Raw genomic sequence first — 19,428 nt, 5'->3', positions numbered from 1 at the left:
TGTGTGTGTGTGGGCCATCTATCACAGTGACAGGCTGCTGCGTGTTTACTTAATGATGTGGGGGTTTATTTATGAAGTGATGGCCGACGTGTGGGAGAGAGAAAAAGTGAAAGGGGGGGGGGGAGATTGAGACAGCCCGAGGATGTGACATTAAAATATCATCAAGGTGATGGATGTCCACACACACACGACATTAGAGAGAAGTACAGAAAACAGCTGCGCGACGGATGACAAGTCGTATCTGGACTTTTGCGAGTGCCTCTGTGTGTGTGTTTTATAATGACTGAGTGTGTAGTCGTGTGTGTGCTTTTTCAATGACTTCTGTGTTCATTAAGGTGTCACATGTGCTGCCACTGTAGTTTACGACTCGCAGGGTAATGAGTTGAAGATAAGATGAGTTCATGGGCGTATGTGTGTGTGTTTTCTATACTGTGTGCGTCTTTGTTACACTGGATAACATGGACTCTGGAGTCACATGATCAGTACTTTTACAAAACAGAAAACATGATATTTTGATTGCTACCTGAGAAGTCGAAATCTTCTTCAAAATTCAACACTTTTTGATAATTGCAAAATCCTGCTTTATTCAGAAATAATTTTGTACAAACTACTATCCTCTATAAACAGTATTATACTTGCTTTCAGTTTGTCTATGGATATTGGACATTTATATAACACAATGGATTTAAAGATGGGATATCTGGGCCTCTGCTTCATCGATGTTGGAAAAAATGACGTTCTCACTAACAATAGACCCCTTGTTTATCCCTTTACGAATGTGAAGAACAACATTCTACTGTAGATTGTGGAAATATTGAGTTTGAAACTTTATCCGTCTGTACAATAACAATGTCATATGAAAAGTTATTCCCCACTTACAGAACAAAGGAGTCTATGAAAAGAAAACGCCATGTGGCTTAATTGGCCATCAAGACATTACAGAGAGCCTATCATTAGCATAAAGAGAAAATAGACAGAGAGAAGGGGACAGTGTGATTGTCATAATTACAAGTGTGACCTATACACAGACAGGGAACAAGGGGGAAGGGTCAAATTAGAGACGGATAGAAAGACAGGGACACGGAGGGAGAGGGGTTAGTGGAGAGAGATGAGGAGGGGGACATGAAGTCCTGTTTGAAGGCCGGATTTAGCTGCACACACACCCACTGAAACGTGGCTCTCCACACACACACACGCGCGCACACACACACAACTCCACCTCGAGATCATGTATATGGATGACCGCTGAGAAAATAAACAGAGACATGAATAGATACTGAACCACAAGCTTTTATCCACGCTTTTGTTTACACCAACGTAGCTTAGTGGGTTCCTTCTCGAGCAAATGGACACACACACACACACACACACACACACACACACACACACACACACACACACACACACACACACACACGTCTTTCCTTTCACGTATAAACCACTCAGAGAGGGAGCTCCTGGTCTTGTGTGGAGAGCTTGGATAAACCTTTTTAACCATTCAAGGCTACAGAGATAGCATAAAAGAGCATCGCGGCGCTGGTGGTTGAGGCGGCAGCTAAAAGGCTGATCACACAAGGCCAAAGCCAGAGATAGAGTGCCGCGCTCGAGTGGGCCGCATTTACGCTATAGTTGTACAACACGGAGAGAGAAAACGGGTAAATATTCGTGGAGTAATGTAGTGTGGACACAGTTAGTTCCACAGAAACTAAAAGGTAGCAACCATCCACATAAGCACTCAATTCTGTCTTATTCCAGTCTCAAATGTTTATATATTTGCATCCACACAGTTCTGTTTACTATATCTACTGAGAACTGATTGGAAAATATAGATTTATTTCCAGTTGTTCGTACAATACAATCATTGTTCCGCCTTCTACCATCTCCTCTCTTTTCTTTTCGTACCTGATATTACTTCCCAGGTGTTTTACGGTTTTACTGTTTCTTCGCCACGTGTGTGTGATTGTGAGACGGGGTGTTTCATTATCGGGCTCCTCAGGGGACCAACATACCGCTGGCTTTCACCGTGGACACACCTATGTCTTTTTTTTGGGTGAAAAACAATAAATGAGGGCAGAGGTTGCGCCTCACGCTTGCTGCGCTTTAATTGCATCAGTGTTTGGGTTCTGAAGGCGGCGGCACATGCTGCACAGGGAAGTGTAATGAGTGATGAAGACCTTTGGGCCTCAAGGAAAGCAGCCGGAGAGTGTCTCTGCCTAATGAAGACTGGTTGGCAGGGCTTCATTGCTCAATATACACGTGGAAGCGAGGACACGAGCACAGCAGGAAGCCCGTTGTCAGGTGATTGGGTGTGTTGTCAGTAGATCCATCCCAGAGTTCCCTTGCAAGCTTAAAGGAAATCCCTTTTGAAAGAATTCTGATTTGGATCAAAGTGTGATTTTCTGCATCCTTGGGCACGCAATTCATAAGATCCCTTTTTAAAATGTCTGATAAATGGCTATTGATTTCCGCGGTGGAGTTCGGAGTGTACGGAGGTAAATGAAATGATTCCTCAGGCCGGATCGATACAGGCTCAGGGACATGTAGCAGTGCAGCTTGCTTAGGAGAGGCGACTGCAGGGAGATGTCAGGCCCCTTGGGTCCAAACTATGTTAAAGAAAGAGAGAGAAGAGGACAATAATACCAGAGGGAGAAGAGCGAAGGGAGGTTGTATTGAGCTAAAGGAAAGGGTGGATGGAAATGTCACCGGTCTAATAGATCTCTCCATAAACTAAATGAGGAGGAGAGTGGGCGCGCCTCGGTGGCACACGGCACCTCAAAATGTTAACAAGGGAGCTGAAAATAGCCCGAGAAAGGCAAAGGGGGAAAACAGGCCGGCCTCACAGGAACACCGGAGAGCTCTGGAGACACGTATTCCTTCATTTGACATTTCAATCTTTGAAAATGGTGTCCAGTGGGCGTGTTGTGTGTTGGGCGTTTGAATGGATATTTAGGGCAAGAAGCGGAAAAAAGCTCTCCTTGTAAACTAAAAAGCTACGCACAACAGATGCATGCACACTTACCCGACTCGGGTCGTTCTCCAGCGCTCTGCGTCGAGCGGCTTCCAGCTCATCGTATCCCGGAGCGGCTCGGTTCTGCTGGTACTCCCTGCGTTGCCCCTGGAGACGTGGATCACTGCAGACAGACAGACAGACAGAGAGGGTGTTAAAAATGGCAGATAGTTGCCGAGAAGCTATTAGCTAAATCTTGTGGATTTAGGTGAAAAGACCAACAGGGTTCTCATCATGGCCTTCAAGTCAAATTCCTAAACTAAATCCAGATAAACGGTTTAATTTTCACCGCAGCTGGGGATTAAAAAGGGAATAAAAAGCCAGGTGGAACATGGCAGATTCAGGTTCATCCTTTTCTTGAATCCACCTGTATTTTTCTTGCCTTGCAGCGACAACCCTTGACAGCGCGGGAAGATTGACGGGCAGGCAGATAATATCCACAAAGTACTGCCTCTGAGAAGACATCAGTGCATGAACTGAACTTTCCACAGCTGACAGAGGAAACCAAGGTGGGAAAATGGAGCAACAAAAAGGAGGGAAAGGCATTTGATGGATGTGCCTTTTCACTGTAAAGTGACATAGACCAATGCGGCGCCTCCTCAATTGAACTGCAGACGCATTGAAAAGTCGTCACCCGAATGATCCCACTGCACCTGACCTTCAAGTGACCGAAATGTGAAAAAGAAAAATACCTCAGCGACAAAAAACACAAAATGAAAAGATAAGAACTAGGACAGAATTGGGACAAAACTTTAAGAGAAACATCATCATGCTCACTGGACCTTAATGCTAGATAAGTAACGCACACCTGGGAGTACAGAGCATGCATAAACAAGAGTACGGACACACACACACACAAGTCCAGACACAAAATGGTGCGCCTGAGTGAGCACAATCCTCACGATGTGCTATCAAAGTACGACATAGTACTGCCGTTTATCTGTGTTTACTGGCGGCATTGGAAACCGTATCTCATATTGACACTGATATGCTGCTCGTTTGCCGTTTCGTCTGCGGGAGATACACTGTGTACAAATATTACAAAAAAGGGGCAAACTTTGCAGCCCTTCTTCCGCCCTGCAAAACTCAAACAAGTACACGTAAGGAAGGCCTTTGTCCGGTAGGTAAACACCCACGCAGCCTTCATCAAACGGGCGTTGTGTTGTACATGCTAATGGTCTGACCCCCAGGCAGATATTGACCGAAGGAGAGCGAGACACAGAGCAGAGAGGTTCATTAGTGAAGTACATAGCTTACGTGTTTAAGTCTCTCTTGTGACCCTGCCTTTAATTAGAAAATCTGGCTGAGAGTGTGTTTGTGTGAACCTCAGGAATGTGTGTGTTTCCACGTCGAGTTAATCCTCGTAATTGAGTATTTGGGACTCGCTGTGACCGGGTGAACAGATGTCATAATGAGTTATACACACTTTAGGGCTACTATGTTGATATGAAAAATGACGCTGTGCCTGCTGCCATTGGGAGTTTCCAAAAAAAACTGTAGATGCTACTCCGTCCTAAATAAAGGATATATCCAACGTGCTTCTCGAGATCGCTTCAGTGGGTTGTTTCAACGCTAATCAATACTAATCTGCGTTTCCCATAGTCCTGCAACAACCATGCTGTTCAGATATTCACACCCTAATCTCCCGTATCATTTATTTATTCACTTATTACTTGCTTTTTATTGCTCTTACTCACCCTCTGCCGGGCTCTTCTCTATGCCCAAACAAACAAACAACGGACCCTCACAGAACGGATGCATGACGCCAACTTGTGTTTATTTATTTGTCACGCCACTCCTCTTCTACCGAACCCATTAGCCAATCCCTGGGCCCGTAATTAAAGCTGCCATGTTGATTGAGCGTGCGTGTCGCTCTTCCAATGAAACAATACTGTAATTATCTCATTACGCCGCGGCCTCCATCACTGACAACGCCAAATGTTATCATATTAATAGCAGAAGACAGAGGCTGATTCTGGATAAAACATTAGTGTGGGGGAGTTTGGTGAGCAGCAGGTTGATGGGCTGACACTTTTAGCGGGCTGCTTTTCAAACAGTGACACAAGAGGGAGAGGATGCATAAGTGTGTGTATAAGTAGACACATTTATGCTGTCCTACATGTGTGTGTGAGGGAGACAGGAAGGCTCACAACGGCTGCTGATTGCCTGTCTGCAAACCTGGGACCAGTTGCATGAACACAACAGAAAAAAGCTTTGGTGATTTAAAATGCTCTCGATAGAATAATATGATTTGACTGTTTTTGACACAGAGAGACAGCTGGGCTCAGACCGGTTGTAGACAGACCCCCGTGTTAGATAGATTTACTATCTAACATGAGTCAACCTTAAAGCCAGATTGCGATGGGAACCAGGGATGTGTGCGGACTTCCCTCAAACAAACCTTTTATATGTGATGTATGGAGGTCTAAACTTAGAGGGACTCACTCGTACCAAATAGGGTTTTGGGCTTGTCCACATTGTTTAGTTCAGCCCTTCAGGAAGAACCCTTTTTGAGCATCTATTTCCAAGAGGGTGGTAAGCTCATATGCATCAGCCTGAGTGTCGGACATGTAAATAGACCGCAACTAATCAATACATCAATAAAGTCTTATTTTGCCATATTAGCTCAACCACAGAATTTGCTACCACTTAAGCCGGACGTGTTTTCCGTGCAAGTATCATAATCCATCCATATTTCAGAGTATCTGACTATGCAGGTCGATCTGAGAGCGCACAGAGGGAAGTAATACCGGAGGAGGATGGAGACGAGAGGAAGAGGAGATGAGACACAGGATCAGGAAATGAAAGATGCACCAGAAGACAGAATGAGAGCAAAACCAAACAGCAACATAAAGACGGAGATGGAAACTTGGAAATGAGTGAAAAGAAGGAGCTGGAGTGAGAACAAAAACCTTCAGATATGAAAGGGTAGCGGGAGAGAGTGTGAGAAATGCAACTATCCTGTGGTGTGAGCCTGTGTGGGAGCAGACTAATTAGGAAGTGTGCGCTGCCGCCGCCGGCTGATTTGGTGACTTCTTCTCGCTGCGGCCAGCTGATTTAAACACAACACACTGGGGGTGGAAAGTGGAAACGCTCAGGCAGGCACTTTTTTTCTTCACTGCCTGCGAGCTGGAGGTAAGCAGACATCAAAGTGCGTGGTCAATGTTTGAGTTCCTGGTACAGTTTTGGGAATAGAGTCAGATAGAAACTCTGTGGAGCTCCAAACTGGAGGCTTTTGAATGTCCCCCTACATAAACACATGTTCCTTTTTGTCCCAACTCCAGACTGTTGCTCTAACACTGGATCCTACACTTCCCATGGTGTAACTAACACTACAATGCCCTCATACTTCAGACCCCCTTTAGAGCTGCAACTGTTTCCTATGGCGTCTAACACAACAGACATCATGTTTCTGTGTTTGGCTAAGTGCTCAGCCATAAAAATGAAACGTGATGAACTCACAATCTAACACTAGTCCTCCGTGTAACTGACCACGAACAAAGGAAAGGCTGGGAGCTGATTGGATGCAAAAAGGAAGTCGCTAAGATAGAGCTCTAATAAAACAGGCTTTAAAGAATTAATACGCAGCCAACACTAATGATGTGTTGTGTTTCCTCTTTGAGCTCCTCCGAGGGCAGGTGTTGTCTAAATCCTAGCAGGCTGTGTTTTCTGCATGTGGATGTCTTCTTATATAATGTGGCTTTGCACGCTGGTTGCTTTCCTCTCTATAGGGGAAGAAATCTGTGTCGCTCCAAAATGAGAAGAAGAAAACCAACACTATTCAGGAATGAGACATCTACATCCAAAGCAGCTTCTTTCACAACATGTTTCCACGATTATCGAGGCTGTCTACAGCGATTTTGACTTTGCCGCAGTGTCAGGTGAACTTAAAGGCATGCACTCCTCGTTGTAAAAACCTGGGAGCATGCTCACTGATGTGTCATTTATTTGTCTTAGCTTACAAGCTCGCCTTCATCTTGCTTTTCTTAGCACACCGGTGCGTTTGACAACACACCCCTCTCCCTGGAGTCGTTGCTTCTCTCTGCCTCGGCCTCTCCTCTGTTTCTTGCTCCGGCTACGAGCGGTGCCTCCTGGCTAATACAATTTGACAAGCATAGCTAACCTTTTTTTCTCCACAGGTCAGCCTCTAGCATAGCTCTAATCAGATGTGACGCCCATCACGGCACACACCTGCCATTGAAGGCCTAATGAAAATGTCCAACGGTAAATTAGGGAGACAGCGCCGGAGTCCACTGTTGAGGGCTCTGACAGGAGGGGAGTTGTGTTGGGGGGGGGGGGGGCTATCATGTCTCAGTTGGCACAACTATGCAAACACAGAGTGGGCTGAGGCGTGCACATTTACCTTCAAAAACATTTGGATAAAGCTCGATTAGCATTGAGGATGTCTCACTTGCATAATGAGCAGCATCCTTAAAACGATGATGTTGTTCCCTTGGAAACAATGAAAAAAACGTGCATGCCGCAGCTATCGACGAGTGCTTTGTGGGAACATAGCGTACTCCGACACGCAATTCAACTCATGAATATATATATATTTTACACACACAGTAGGTACGCTTACACCCAGGATTTTTGTGTGGTGCCATAAAAAGCCGGACCACACACAGCATTGTTGCTAGGCTACACCAGGTTTTTCTCGCCTAGAAAAACACTACAGGTGGGTGGCTCTGTGTGTGTCTATTTCTGGCTGTGTGTACGTCTGTGTGAATGAAAGCACAGGGGTTCCAACCTCTAGCGGGCTGCGTTGTGTTTTAACAGATGTGCAGACTTTGTGAATGAGCCCTCGTCCCAGCCGCAGGTGGAAAATAACCGCCGACGAGGCAGCATGTGGATGGGAGTGACTGTGGCATCCCATCAGGCCACACTACCTGATAATACTTACTAATATACCTCTATTCGTATGGAGGTAGGACTATCACTCTTAGTGTTAAAGCATGGTTAATATTACATTTGTTAGATTTCATTTCAAAACAAATGAATAAGATGTGTCAGGAGTGGAGACAAAGACAACATTTTCAGGTTCATATTTCTATGTAGTGTCTCTACTGGGACAAGTCTCCATGTTTTAATGTTCAAAAAGCTCTGCCTGAGCTGCAGCACCTCTGTTCACCCTCTGTCTGAAACCAGAGCCAGTCTGATTTGGGATGTTAGCCTTTGCAGACCATTTACATGCACAAAAACCTAGATAACACACTCCAGGACCGGGAGAACCCCAAAAAGAATAATATGGCCTCTTTAAGAGTACTTTTCATTTGTGTTTTGGCAATATGGCCGCCCACTCATGACGCTAATAAACATTTATTTCTGTCTTTCTTTGTCCCTGGAGACCAAGCTAACAAGCCAAAGATGGCCCCTCATCCATCATGCTAATGCTAAAGACCATCTAATATACATTATGAGAAACCGGGGGACGGAGACTGGACACACCGAGAGTCACAGCGATGGAGAGAGAGAGAGAGGGAGAAAACAGGCTGGTAATGAAGTACCCAGCACTAGTGGATGAGAGCTAAAGTGGTCTAACAGATCTGTCAGGCTGCTAGACTGTGGCTAATTATCGCTCTTCCTCTTTTGTCTGCTTCCTCTCCTCTGTCACTTCTTCCCTCTCGAATTTACGCATTTCTCTCTTCCCATTTTGGCTCTCACTTTCTTCCCCTCCTCTACACCGCGTTCTCTTTTTCTCTGCGTCCCTCCGTCTGTCACTCCTCTCCGTTCCCATCTGTCTCCTCTCCATGTCCAACCCTCTCCTCCTCTCTGTTTCTTCTCTTTCTCTGGATGAGATTGGGTGTCTGGGGCTTAGCTTTTTGATTTGCAAGTCAATAGTAATTTCTGTCAGAGAGTTTGTGTTGAGGGAAGTTTTAATGTGGCTGTATTATTTCTTACGGGGAATGATGAATTTGCATTAGAATCCTCTCTGGATTTACTAATATTTTTCTGTCTCCCATACAAAGCCGGCTGCAAGTTCAACTCTGAAACTTCAGCAGTAATAATATATAATACGGTGGGCTCTGACGTCCGGGTATGATCATCAATAATACGTTTTACTTACATTGTATTGACTTAAATTGCTTGTTAGATACCTCCACCTTCACTTCTTTGAAAGGCATGCAGGAAAACTTTCAAATTCAACTCGTGTTCACATCCATACTCGGTTAACAATGAAGGCTAGTGCAGCAAAACTGACTCTTAAACACTTTTTGTACTCATTTATAAACGTTATTAGTCTTGTGACATCTTTGCACACCTGAGTCTTGTGACATCTTTGCACACATTATAGTACGTAGTGTGAACAGACAAGGGTACAGCTGGTGGTCTGAGAAAAGAGTTTAATTCAAATTCAACCTTGTGCTTTCAGGATGTGCTCTGCTGCACCTGGACCCTGTATGTGTGTGTGTGTGTGTTTGCACGTCAATACGGTGAGAAACAGGGAGAGACGGTGTATGTAAGAGTGTGTGGGTGTGTGCATAAATAAGGGTGTTGCTACAGTGTAAGCATGCATTCATGTTTTATGCATTTTCTGGCAGCGCATGAATTTAGATATGTGCAAATACTCCCTCAGTCATGCTGGTCAAGCCATGGTGTGTGACCTTGGGTGTACCTGCACAACTTGCTACACACACACACACATTTAAAAACACTGATATGTATTACAATGCATGTGGGGTCAAATCAAGAGCAGAAGTTTGGTCCTTGAAAGTATAAAGAGTGATCACCTGTCTGCCTGTGTGGGCGGGGGTCTTGACTTGTTGACCTTGGCGTAGAGGCCGTCCAGCTCCTCCTCCGAGGCCTTCAGCGGGTTGGACCCCCCGGTGGGCGGGGCGGGGGAGGGCGTGCGACTCACAAACGCCTGGGGCGATGGCGGCGGGCGGAAGTTGCTGATGCGGGCGTAGTTTGGGTCGCTGTCGTCGTCTTCCACGTCGGGGAAGGAGGCCGAGTCGGGGGTGGCGTGGCCAGACTCGATAGTGGCGTAACGCGGCTCATAGCTGTCGGACATTTAGTGAAAGGCGGCAGTTTAGAGGGACACTTTGTAAGGAAATACAAACTTTAAACTATAAAAAGACACAGAGACATATTTCCTTCCAGTCATACCCGTCTCTTTGGTCCGGGATCCTGTCCAGCTCCTCTTCACTCAGGGCCTCCAGTTTGTTTTTGGAGGATTTGCCAGCATCTTTGCTCTTGTCTTCCTTCTTCTTACCAAACCTGAACAACACCAAAAGAGACACAAATGCAAAAAGGTTAGTTTGAAACAACCTGAACGACCTTTATAATACTAAAACCTCAGGAGGATGACAAACATGCTTTTATTTTGAAGGCAAGGTTTATGCACCATAATATGTTTTTTTCATTCAACAGAGCACGTAGGAGTTGATGAAAAGAGGCTGTTTAACTCAGACACACGAATATTCTTTGACTTCACATTTCTACACGGTCACACACACACTGTGAAACCAACTCAGTCTTACTCCTGTGTGTTCATTAGTGGCTTTGCCTGGAAAAAGCTTAATGATGGATATGGGTATAATGTCGCAGCAGGCACTGACAATCCACTAGTGTGTGTGTGTGTGTGTGTGTGTGTGTGTGTGTGTGTGTGTGTGTGTGTGTGTGTGTGTGTGTGTGTGTGTGTGTGTGTGTGTGTGTGTGTGTGTGTGTGTGTGTGTGTGTGTGTGTGTGTGTGTGTGTGTGGGCACATGAAAAAGAGCTATAGCTGTAACGCAGCATATGGAGCATGAATATTTGAACATTTTGTCCAATAGAAAAGCCGTTACGCCACAGTGGGCTCTGTTTTTCTTATCAACTCTGCCATAACGACCACCATCATCATTATCATCATTCTGGAAGTCTCATTTTACAAAATATACTCGTCACCTCTGTTCTCGTTTTAATGAAGCTCACACTTGGAAGAAATTACCCAAGGCTTTTCGCTGTAAATATTGCATATCTCTCCGTCGCTATTTCGCCTCCTCCGTCTCACAACCTACTTATTTTTCTTCCTCCTCTCGCCCTCTCCGAGCTCCCGCTGAGCCGCTCTAATGTCTGTGTTTATCTCATTAACAGCGAGGCACTTCTCCTCACTGCTACAGGCGGGAACGTGGCCTGAATCCTAACCTGTTGGCCCTGGCCAGCATCAGAGCCGCAGTGAAGCCACATTGACCTGGCACCGTCCTGCAAACCAATTAGTGATGTTTTTATCTCCTCTCCACTTATACCTCTGTGTTTCAACGTTGCCAGCAGCAAAGCCGACACTCACATGGCTTGTGATTCGCTGTGAAGAAGGCACAGATAGTTGGCACACCAAATTATCTTCTTTTATTTCACTAAGTTTGTATGTCCTATGTTTAAGAGTCTGGCAGAAAGGATTCACCTCAAGCGTTTGAAGGGACACTGCTTTTATCTAAATGTGGTGGATTCAGTCGAGTCTAGTGAGAATATGCTTTGTTTCAATTGAATACACCTGTATGGGTGTGCAGGGCCTTTAAGTAATGAGTAGTAAACCAATTACTGGTAAACTGATGAAGTGTACCGCACTTGATTTTAGCAAGTTCAAATCTGCAGCATTTGTTTTATCTTTATTTTGTATTCAGGTGACTCCTGCTGAGCCCTTATTTTTCTCCACCTCACTTCCTAGAGATGACTTGCCGCAGAAGCAGTGTGGGCGCTGCCGCAGCATCTTTTTTCTTCTTCTCGGGACTATTTAGATTTTCTAAGCACTACCCACATTATGCAGGAGCCAAAAGCAGCCTGCCAATTACCTCACTTATAAGCATATAGAATTCAACGCTGAGTAAAAGCAGTATCAGCTTTATTTCTCTCAGTCTGCATCAATAGACACGTAATTATATTACACGTAAATATCTGATTATCCAAAATCCCAGGTTTACCTTGCTAAGCTGTCTGATAGATTCATTCCTCACACACACACACACACACACACACACACACACCTTAATCAACATTCAAAGGGGGCAGAGGTCCACAGTTGGACCCATCATTATCTCTGCATTAATTAGGAAAGCCACTTTTTCTCACCGCATTGTCTGGGAAGAAGATGGAAGGAAGTAAGGGGGGGGGGGGGTGTGGGACTCCCAATTAGAGACATGTACCTGCCATGGGGGAGGTGGTTATCCCCCGCTCTCCTATTATCTCACCCCTTGTTCATCGCCAAATCTTCTCCCACTCTTTTCTCTCTCTCTGACTATTTTTTGTGTCATTACTTTCTCTATCCTTTGTTTCGTTTATTAATTCTTAGGACAGTTTCTGCTCCGTCACTCTCAGAAATGTGACAGTTAATTTCCTGTCGGCAGCTTGAAACAAATAAATGACAGAACTATAAAGCTAATGCACAAACATTTACAAAAGCAGCTCTATAAACCGACGTTACTCACACACTATAAATCTGTATATTGCTCAGTAACGCAGGTAGGCAGCCACACACACTCAGACAGCAATATACATCAATACAACACACACACACATACTCTGTAGGGAACGGCAAACAGTCTCAGGGAATAGGACATCTCATTAACTTGGCATTATCTACCTACACAACCACTCCATCAAACTCTCATTAGGGGGAGGTAGGGGGTCCGAGTGAGTCAGTCTGCGCTGGTGTTCCATTTAATACACTCCCCACTGTCACAGGAGCTACTGGGAACCATTATTAGTGTGTCGCTGTCATCATTAGCCCGCCGACTCACGCCTTCACACTGGCATCACCTCTGTTAGCCAGGCAGCTTCAAAGTAGACGACTCTGGACTGATGTGTTTGCATTGAACTCTGGGAAAGAGAGTTCCCGCGAGTATATTTGACACGAGGGCTGAGGCAAACTATACTCGACCAAGGAGATGTCTTCACGTTTTGTTAGACGAAAATCCAAACACTATTCACCCTTATATGATATAGAGAAAAGTCTCCCCCTCTCATTATGAACAATGTAACACCGTAATAAAGGACTGTCACTTTAATAAAGGAATATCTGGAGTGTAGTTTAATGTTTTTTACATGGCTGCACCCGGGTATATCTGACAACAACGTATAGTTAGACATTATTTTTCTGTCGATCAACCGACATTGTTGCAGCTCTTCATGTCACTATGTTACACTCTACCCATTTTTAAAGGAAATGCTAAAAAACTGAAAAAGATTTAACCCCAAATACATTCACATTATATTTTTACACTTTTGTTGTCATCTATTTCCTAAGGAAGCCGTTTCGGGACTCATTCGAATATATATTTCTTGAAGACACAACGACTTCTTCTTTTCCTGAATCCTATGTGAAAAAACGACGTCTGCAATCATTGACGATGACGACGGCACTTTACAGAATCAACAGCGTGATTTGGACGGCCAGCCAGTCGCAGAGCTGCAAAGCAAGCTGCAGCTGAGAAACTGGACTGACCGTAATTACTACAGCTACTGTCATTCTCATTACTGTCGGGGAGGTGGAGGAAAAGGGGGGGGGGGCTCCGTTAGCCGTGCTCTAATGAGGCTCTATATGTAACAGGGAGATCACAGCTAGCCAGTGTGCTGATGTCACCGACCTGACCTGTGCAATTAGAGCGAGGGAGAGGGAGGTCTATTAGAAAAACGTAACAATTACTGAACTCTCTCTTAACAAAGTGCATTAGACTCCTGCAGCCACCAACTGAACATCCCATCTCTGCAGACTAACAGCGTGACGGCAGCCCTTTTCCTCCATGAATCTTTCAAGAAGTCATTTCTTCGCTTCCGCTTTCAGAAATAAGGGCGCTTTGTTTTCTCCAATTGTGACAAGAACTCTGGCGCTGTGCAGTGTCTGCAATCTTAATAAGCTTTTTCAGCAGGGAGTCGGCGGGTGGGTGGTTATAACCAGGAACAAGAGTGTGTGTGTTGAGGAAGAAACTGTGGGTTTTCTCCAGAAGTTTTTCCTTGTACGATGTGAGGGTCTAAGGACAGAGGGTGTCGTATTGTCATACTGATATTCTGTACACACTGTGAAGACCACTGAGACAAATGTAACATTTGTGATATTGGGCTATATGAATAAACATTGATTGATTGATTGATTGATTGAAGTCACATCAGGACGAGGAGGAGGAGGACCTGACGTGTGTATTACATACGGTTAAGGATGGCTGTGTGAAGTTTCATTAAATTGACTTTTCTTGGTTGTAACCTCTGCAAAGGATGGGTAATCTCCACATACGCATTAGCCGTGTTTAGCCTCACAAATTAATGCTACCTGTTCACAAGAACCGGAAAGTAGAATGAAGTCAGACGACGACAAGAAGGCAAGACGTTTTGAAGAGAAACTGCTGTAACTTTTTCTGCAGTGTTCTTTACTCTGTAGCAACATCCCAGAGGAGATTAAAGCATGCAAGATATTCTTGGGTATGCATGTCCAAGGCGATTGGACAAGCCTCATGGTTTGATGCTCGAAACTTAAAATCACTATAATCAGAACACTGAGTTTAAAGCAATTGAGACAACAGGCTAAATATCCTATTCGTCTTGGAGAATGAATGAAAGTTAGATAGAGCGGTTAAAAGAGAAAAACAACGAGTTAGTGAGAAAAAAAGGAATTAAAAGGAACAGGCTAAATAGACGATCTGCCTTGGAGAATAAACGAGACACTGAGAATAAGCAGAGGCAGAGAAGAAAGGGAGGAAAGAAAGTGAGAGAAAAGAGAGGGGTGTGTGAGCCAAAGCTCCCGTGAAAGTGCAGCTGGGGAGGAATAAGGAGCTTAGGAATATATAGAAGCAATGCAGCTGCGCGGGGAGAACAGTTAATCAGCCAAGCAGAAATGTTATCGCAGTAATTAGATTGCTCTGTATGTATTTGGAGAGGAGTGCACATATCTCTGTGGAGTTTGCAGTAAAGAGGGGGGAGGGAGAGGAGCAGACGGAGAGAGAAACGGGAGACACACACAGAGAGATTAACACTATAGAGGGTTGTGATGTAACACGCAGCCTCCTTCTCCTGTTCTGGCTACGGTGAGACAAGTCGGAAAGTATTTCTGGATGGAAATAGACAGAACGACATTCGCGGGCAAAAAATAGACAACAAGCGCCCTTTACATTTCTACTGGTTTCCTGGTGGAACTGGGGATCAGACTACAAGCAGACCGCCACCCAAAACCAAGGTCAAGCCAGGCCACTCGCTTTGATTGACAGCACCATCAGCCAATCCTCTGCAGAAAGCCCCGTCTTTGATCGATATAAACAAAAGACACATCTGCCAGCAGGTCCTGAGTTTTCCCCACTGGGCATAATTAAATCTATTTATCAGACTTCCTCTCCATATGCCCTGTGCCGCATACCAACAATTTGGCCCAAATCAGCTTCCATTAATGGCTGATATTAGCAGCGATAGCACTTTATAAAAAAAGGAGAGTGTGAGAGATAAAACTGCAGCTCGATCCACCCGATGCTAATCGCAGTTAAAACAGCTTCACTTAGAGCGAATGAATTATGCAGGGGGGAAGATGTGTGTGTCGAGGATTCATCATTCCTTATTTTGATCTCTTATACTTGAACGTGGGTTAACTCAAACGCATGAGAACATTCCTGGAAATAATGAAAGGTCAAAATGGGAGGAATCAGTAGAATTTCCTTTTTTAAATGACTGTACAGTAACACGTGCAGGGGGGCAACATGGAGGCAGACAGACAGGTATGAACGCACAGCAGATTGGTCTCAGGGGAAGAGAAAGAAGCAGATATGGAGCGTAATCATCTTAATCAACGCCTGGACAGTCCCTCGAGTTCTGATACTGTAAGGACATAAGAAGGAGGAACAAAGGAAGGAAGAATGGGAGAAAGAAGATGAAATAAAGGAGGAGGGAGAGAAAAGGAGAATCTGGAGGATGCATGATGGATAACAGGGACATTACGAGAGGAAGGGGAACGGAAGAGGGAAGGAGAGATAAAGATTGAGATCAAGGAAAGGGAAAACAACTGGAATGAAAGAGAGAGAAAGTAAAGAAATATGGGTGAAAAAGAGCCAATGAGGAGGTTTTGCGTGAGTTTCTGCCGCCTGGTGAAATATTGTCTCTGCTTTAATTGTTTGCATTCTGATTTGTGTCATTTTTCCACAAAAAGATCCGTCGCCATCGGCAATTTGTCTCGTCTTTCCACTTCCCTGCCCACTTCTGTCAGGGAAGCCTTTCATATTTAACGAGAGCATTCTCACACCCTGCCGTCGTCAGCTGTGTGTGTACACAGTGAAAAAACACATCAGTGACTGGGTGGTGACTACAGCGACTCCTCCACCCCGCTGGTGCTTTATGTTAATACGTTTTAAGTGAAGAAAAAAAGCAAGATTCATAGCGTTTTCCTGGCTGGGGGCTTGGGGGAAAAGGCTAGGTCAGCGTGGCTCCAGATGACAGCCATTGGCAGAGAGGGAAAGGTCGCACTCTGGGCTCCCGCGGCCCTCCACACATCGTCGGACAAGAAACACTTAACCTTCTCCGTCTGGGAGGCGGAGGTCATGCTCCCTGTGTGCTTGGGCGTCAGATGTCCTGCATGTGTGTGTCATTAGACATTAAGTGACAGAGGAAGTCCATCCATCACTCGTGGCATGAAGATGACTGTAAGGGACATTTTGAGGTGTAATCGCTTCCTGGCGCCCTGATGTGAATGCAAATTGGTTATTTCCTGTGGCCACGTGAATACCTTTAATTGGCGGCTGAGCGATGGGCAGTCGGCGGGGCGAAATGCCACTGAGCCGTCTGGCCGATACGGATGCGTCTGCTCTTCAAAGCCACCCTCCCTCGGGGTCGCTCCAAATGTCATAACTCGATAGGAATTGATGGATCGTGAAACTGATCAACACAAATGGAAGTCTCAGCTTCGCCGTCTCATTTGATAATTACCTTATGGGGGTAATAATTCACTGTACAAATGTGCGTATCATGTTCCTCAGTCGGATGAGTCACAGACGTTACCGGTAGGAATAAAACATATTGAATGAGATCTCTGCAGCTTGAAAAATGGCAAGAGGACATTAGTGAGTGATTAGCTCTTGCAGAACAGACGCTATCGGCCATTAAGCTGATATATAATAGAAGATGTGGCTGACTAAGGAAGTTAGACAAGAGACAGTGTAATTAAACAGTACAGACTTCCAAAAACTTCCCCGGGAAACTCTGGAAGAAGGAGGTAAACAAGCCGTTTGAAGCCTATGAATAAAGTAATTAATTCTTCCACTGCTTCGCTGGAGCAACGTCACGGTCAAACTGCAGAGGAGTGAGCCGGCACTCCCCCGCGCTGTAAATAAGACGAGAGCTCGGAGACAAACGGTGTGGTGGAAGAAGGTGTAGAAGTGGGAGTAGAGACGGGATTTCAAGGGGAAGTGAAAGGGAAGGAGGACGGGGAGGCCTGTTGTCACTGCCCCTTTATCAGCTGATATATATGCATGAGGATTTCCTCATCATCTCCACTGTCAATTCCCCGTCCCTCTGATATTTGACTGACAGCCTCACATCAACTCCAATAAACCCGCACATCATTTCAGGAATGCTGCCCATCGCGCCGGATGGAGGGTGGAAACGGGAGAGGCAGGAAGTTAATTTGTTTTCCGGCGGCTGCCGTAGGTGATAGCGGCCGTGTCTGTTTGCCTCCATGGCGAAGTTGTAAATTAGAATTATGCCTCAATAGGTAGGGAGACTGCTACGAGAAAGCTCATTTTCGAAGACTGGATACTTGGCAGCTTCTTATATTTCGAGCAGCAGGGAGCAAATTGTGCAAGACTGTGAATTATGAAGAATTTAAGAAATAGCTGTCATTTTTAAGACGACATCCCCTGTGTGACGGCCGACTCATTGCTTAGTGTTAAAGGGGCCGTATTATGTTCATTTTCAGGTTCATATTTGTATGGTGTGCGTCTACTGGGACATGTTTACATGCAGAGTTTTACTTACTTCAAAAAATTGTAATAAAAGATAAGCTTTAGAGCCATAAAGCACTGCCTCGAATCAAATAGAGAAAACACAAAGAACATCTAATTGCAGACGATAAGATACATTAACCCTCTGTGGGATTTGCATGATTGCTGTCTCCATTTCATCATTCTAACCTATGGCAAACACACACATGTAACACGACCACAATCTGCCAGGCTTTACCTTCCCTCCCATGGAAACATGTATTCAAGTCGGCTATGATTAGCAGGCCTCGTCGGCGCGCTCCATACGTGTCAAGTGATGCAAAGGAAGTGATTTGTGGTCGAGCATATATTATTTATGGTAAAGATAAAGAGATGAATGAAGTGAGAGCGAGCCATAATGCTTATTCACAGGAGGAAGGTTTGTCCTGTGTGCAAAAGGTATAGCCTTATGCATATTTTACTAAAGAGAATACTAGCATTAATAAATACTCTCTTGAAGTGCATATTTCCTTTTCAGGGCAGCTAACAGCCCTTAAATGCCAGATGAGATGCTGGATCAAAGAAATCCACCTGCAGTGCATTAACCACAGCCAGGATTAGGTAATGCTCCTCCAGTTCACCCCCATCGCGGCTTAGTCACCGCTGACACACCCACACAAACATGTCAGGGATTTTGGGATGCCAAAACACTTTTGACAACCAGGGAGCGTTCAAATAGTTGTCTATACCTATCCTTCCTTTCTTTTCCTTTGCTTGCTCTTCCTATGCATTTAAATGTACCATGTGTTGTGGAATATTTTCCAAGGCCCATAACTTTGACCCAGTTTATCAGTTCAAACTGTCCTGACTGAGCACACGCACCTCGTAACCTTGGCTGCTGTGCTCTCAGTGTTTTGTCTCCCTGTTCCTGCCTGTTGGCGTCAGCTGATAGAGGTGTTATGGTTTTATCTTGTTATGCAGCATGTTGAAGATGCTCTCAGAACTAGCTAAATACACGGGTCTGAGGTAGAGTTCTTGAGAATTGACGTGGCAACTCTACCGTGAAGTCAGAACCTCTGGCTCTTAGATTTGTGATGTGAATTCTCCGGCCGAAACTCCAAATAAACCATCAGTGTTTGACATCAAAGCTCCTGCTCCACCGTGTCTCCTTCCTGAGTCGGTGACTCCCACTGCATTGCTACACAGAAGTTTCCCTTACACTATGAAGGTGCTTAAGACCACCAAAAGACACCAATTACCACGTTGATCTTTTCCTCTTCTTCTTCGAGTCCATAGCAATCTCAGATGTCGTTCTGCCAGTATCGGGCACAGGCCACAGCTGATGGGGTAGGTTCTGCCAGGTCTTCTGGACTGCACCGGGGGGCATCGGCACATTCCAGTAGGTGGGACATTGTCTGCACTGATCCACAGCTGCACGTGTCTTCTGTGGTGTAGTTCCACACTTTCCACACGCAGTCTATTAAGTGACTTCCAGGTTGTCCAGCCAAGGTCGTGGCCACTAGCGAGGCTTTCCGTTGGTGTGATTCCTCTGTCCAGCCA

The 19,428-nt window shown here is 45.1% G+C and overlaps 1 protein-coding gene across 1 annotated transcript in view; it reads right to left on the bottom strand.

Moving 5' to 3' along the window:
* Positions 1–19,428, bottom strand: part of pard3ba (par-3 family cell polarity regulator beta a) — a gene marked incomplete in the record, with an annotated part of 78,097 nt that overhangs the window by 23,107 nt on the left and 35,562 nt on the right. Inside the window, 3 exon segments of the mRNA XM_034217336.1 lie at positions 3,020–3,131; positions 9,739–10,008; positions 10,115–10,225. Of these exon segments, the coding sequence (XP_034073227.1) occupies positions 3,020–3,131; positions 9,739–10,008; positions 10,115–10,225 (493 nt within the window).

This window comes from Gymnodraco acuticeps, unplaced genomic scaffold (genome assembly GCF_902827175.1).
Source record: "Gymnodraco acuticeps unplaced genomic scaffold, fGymAcu1.1, whole genome shotgun sequence".
Taxonomy (NCBI): Eukaryota; Metazoa; Chordata; class Actinopteri; order Perciformes; family Bathydraconidae; genus Gymnodraco; species Gymnodraco acuticeps.
Note: the sequence above shows the minus strand (reverse complement) of the source record. Positions and strands in the feature narration are given on the sequence as shown.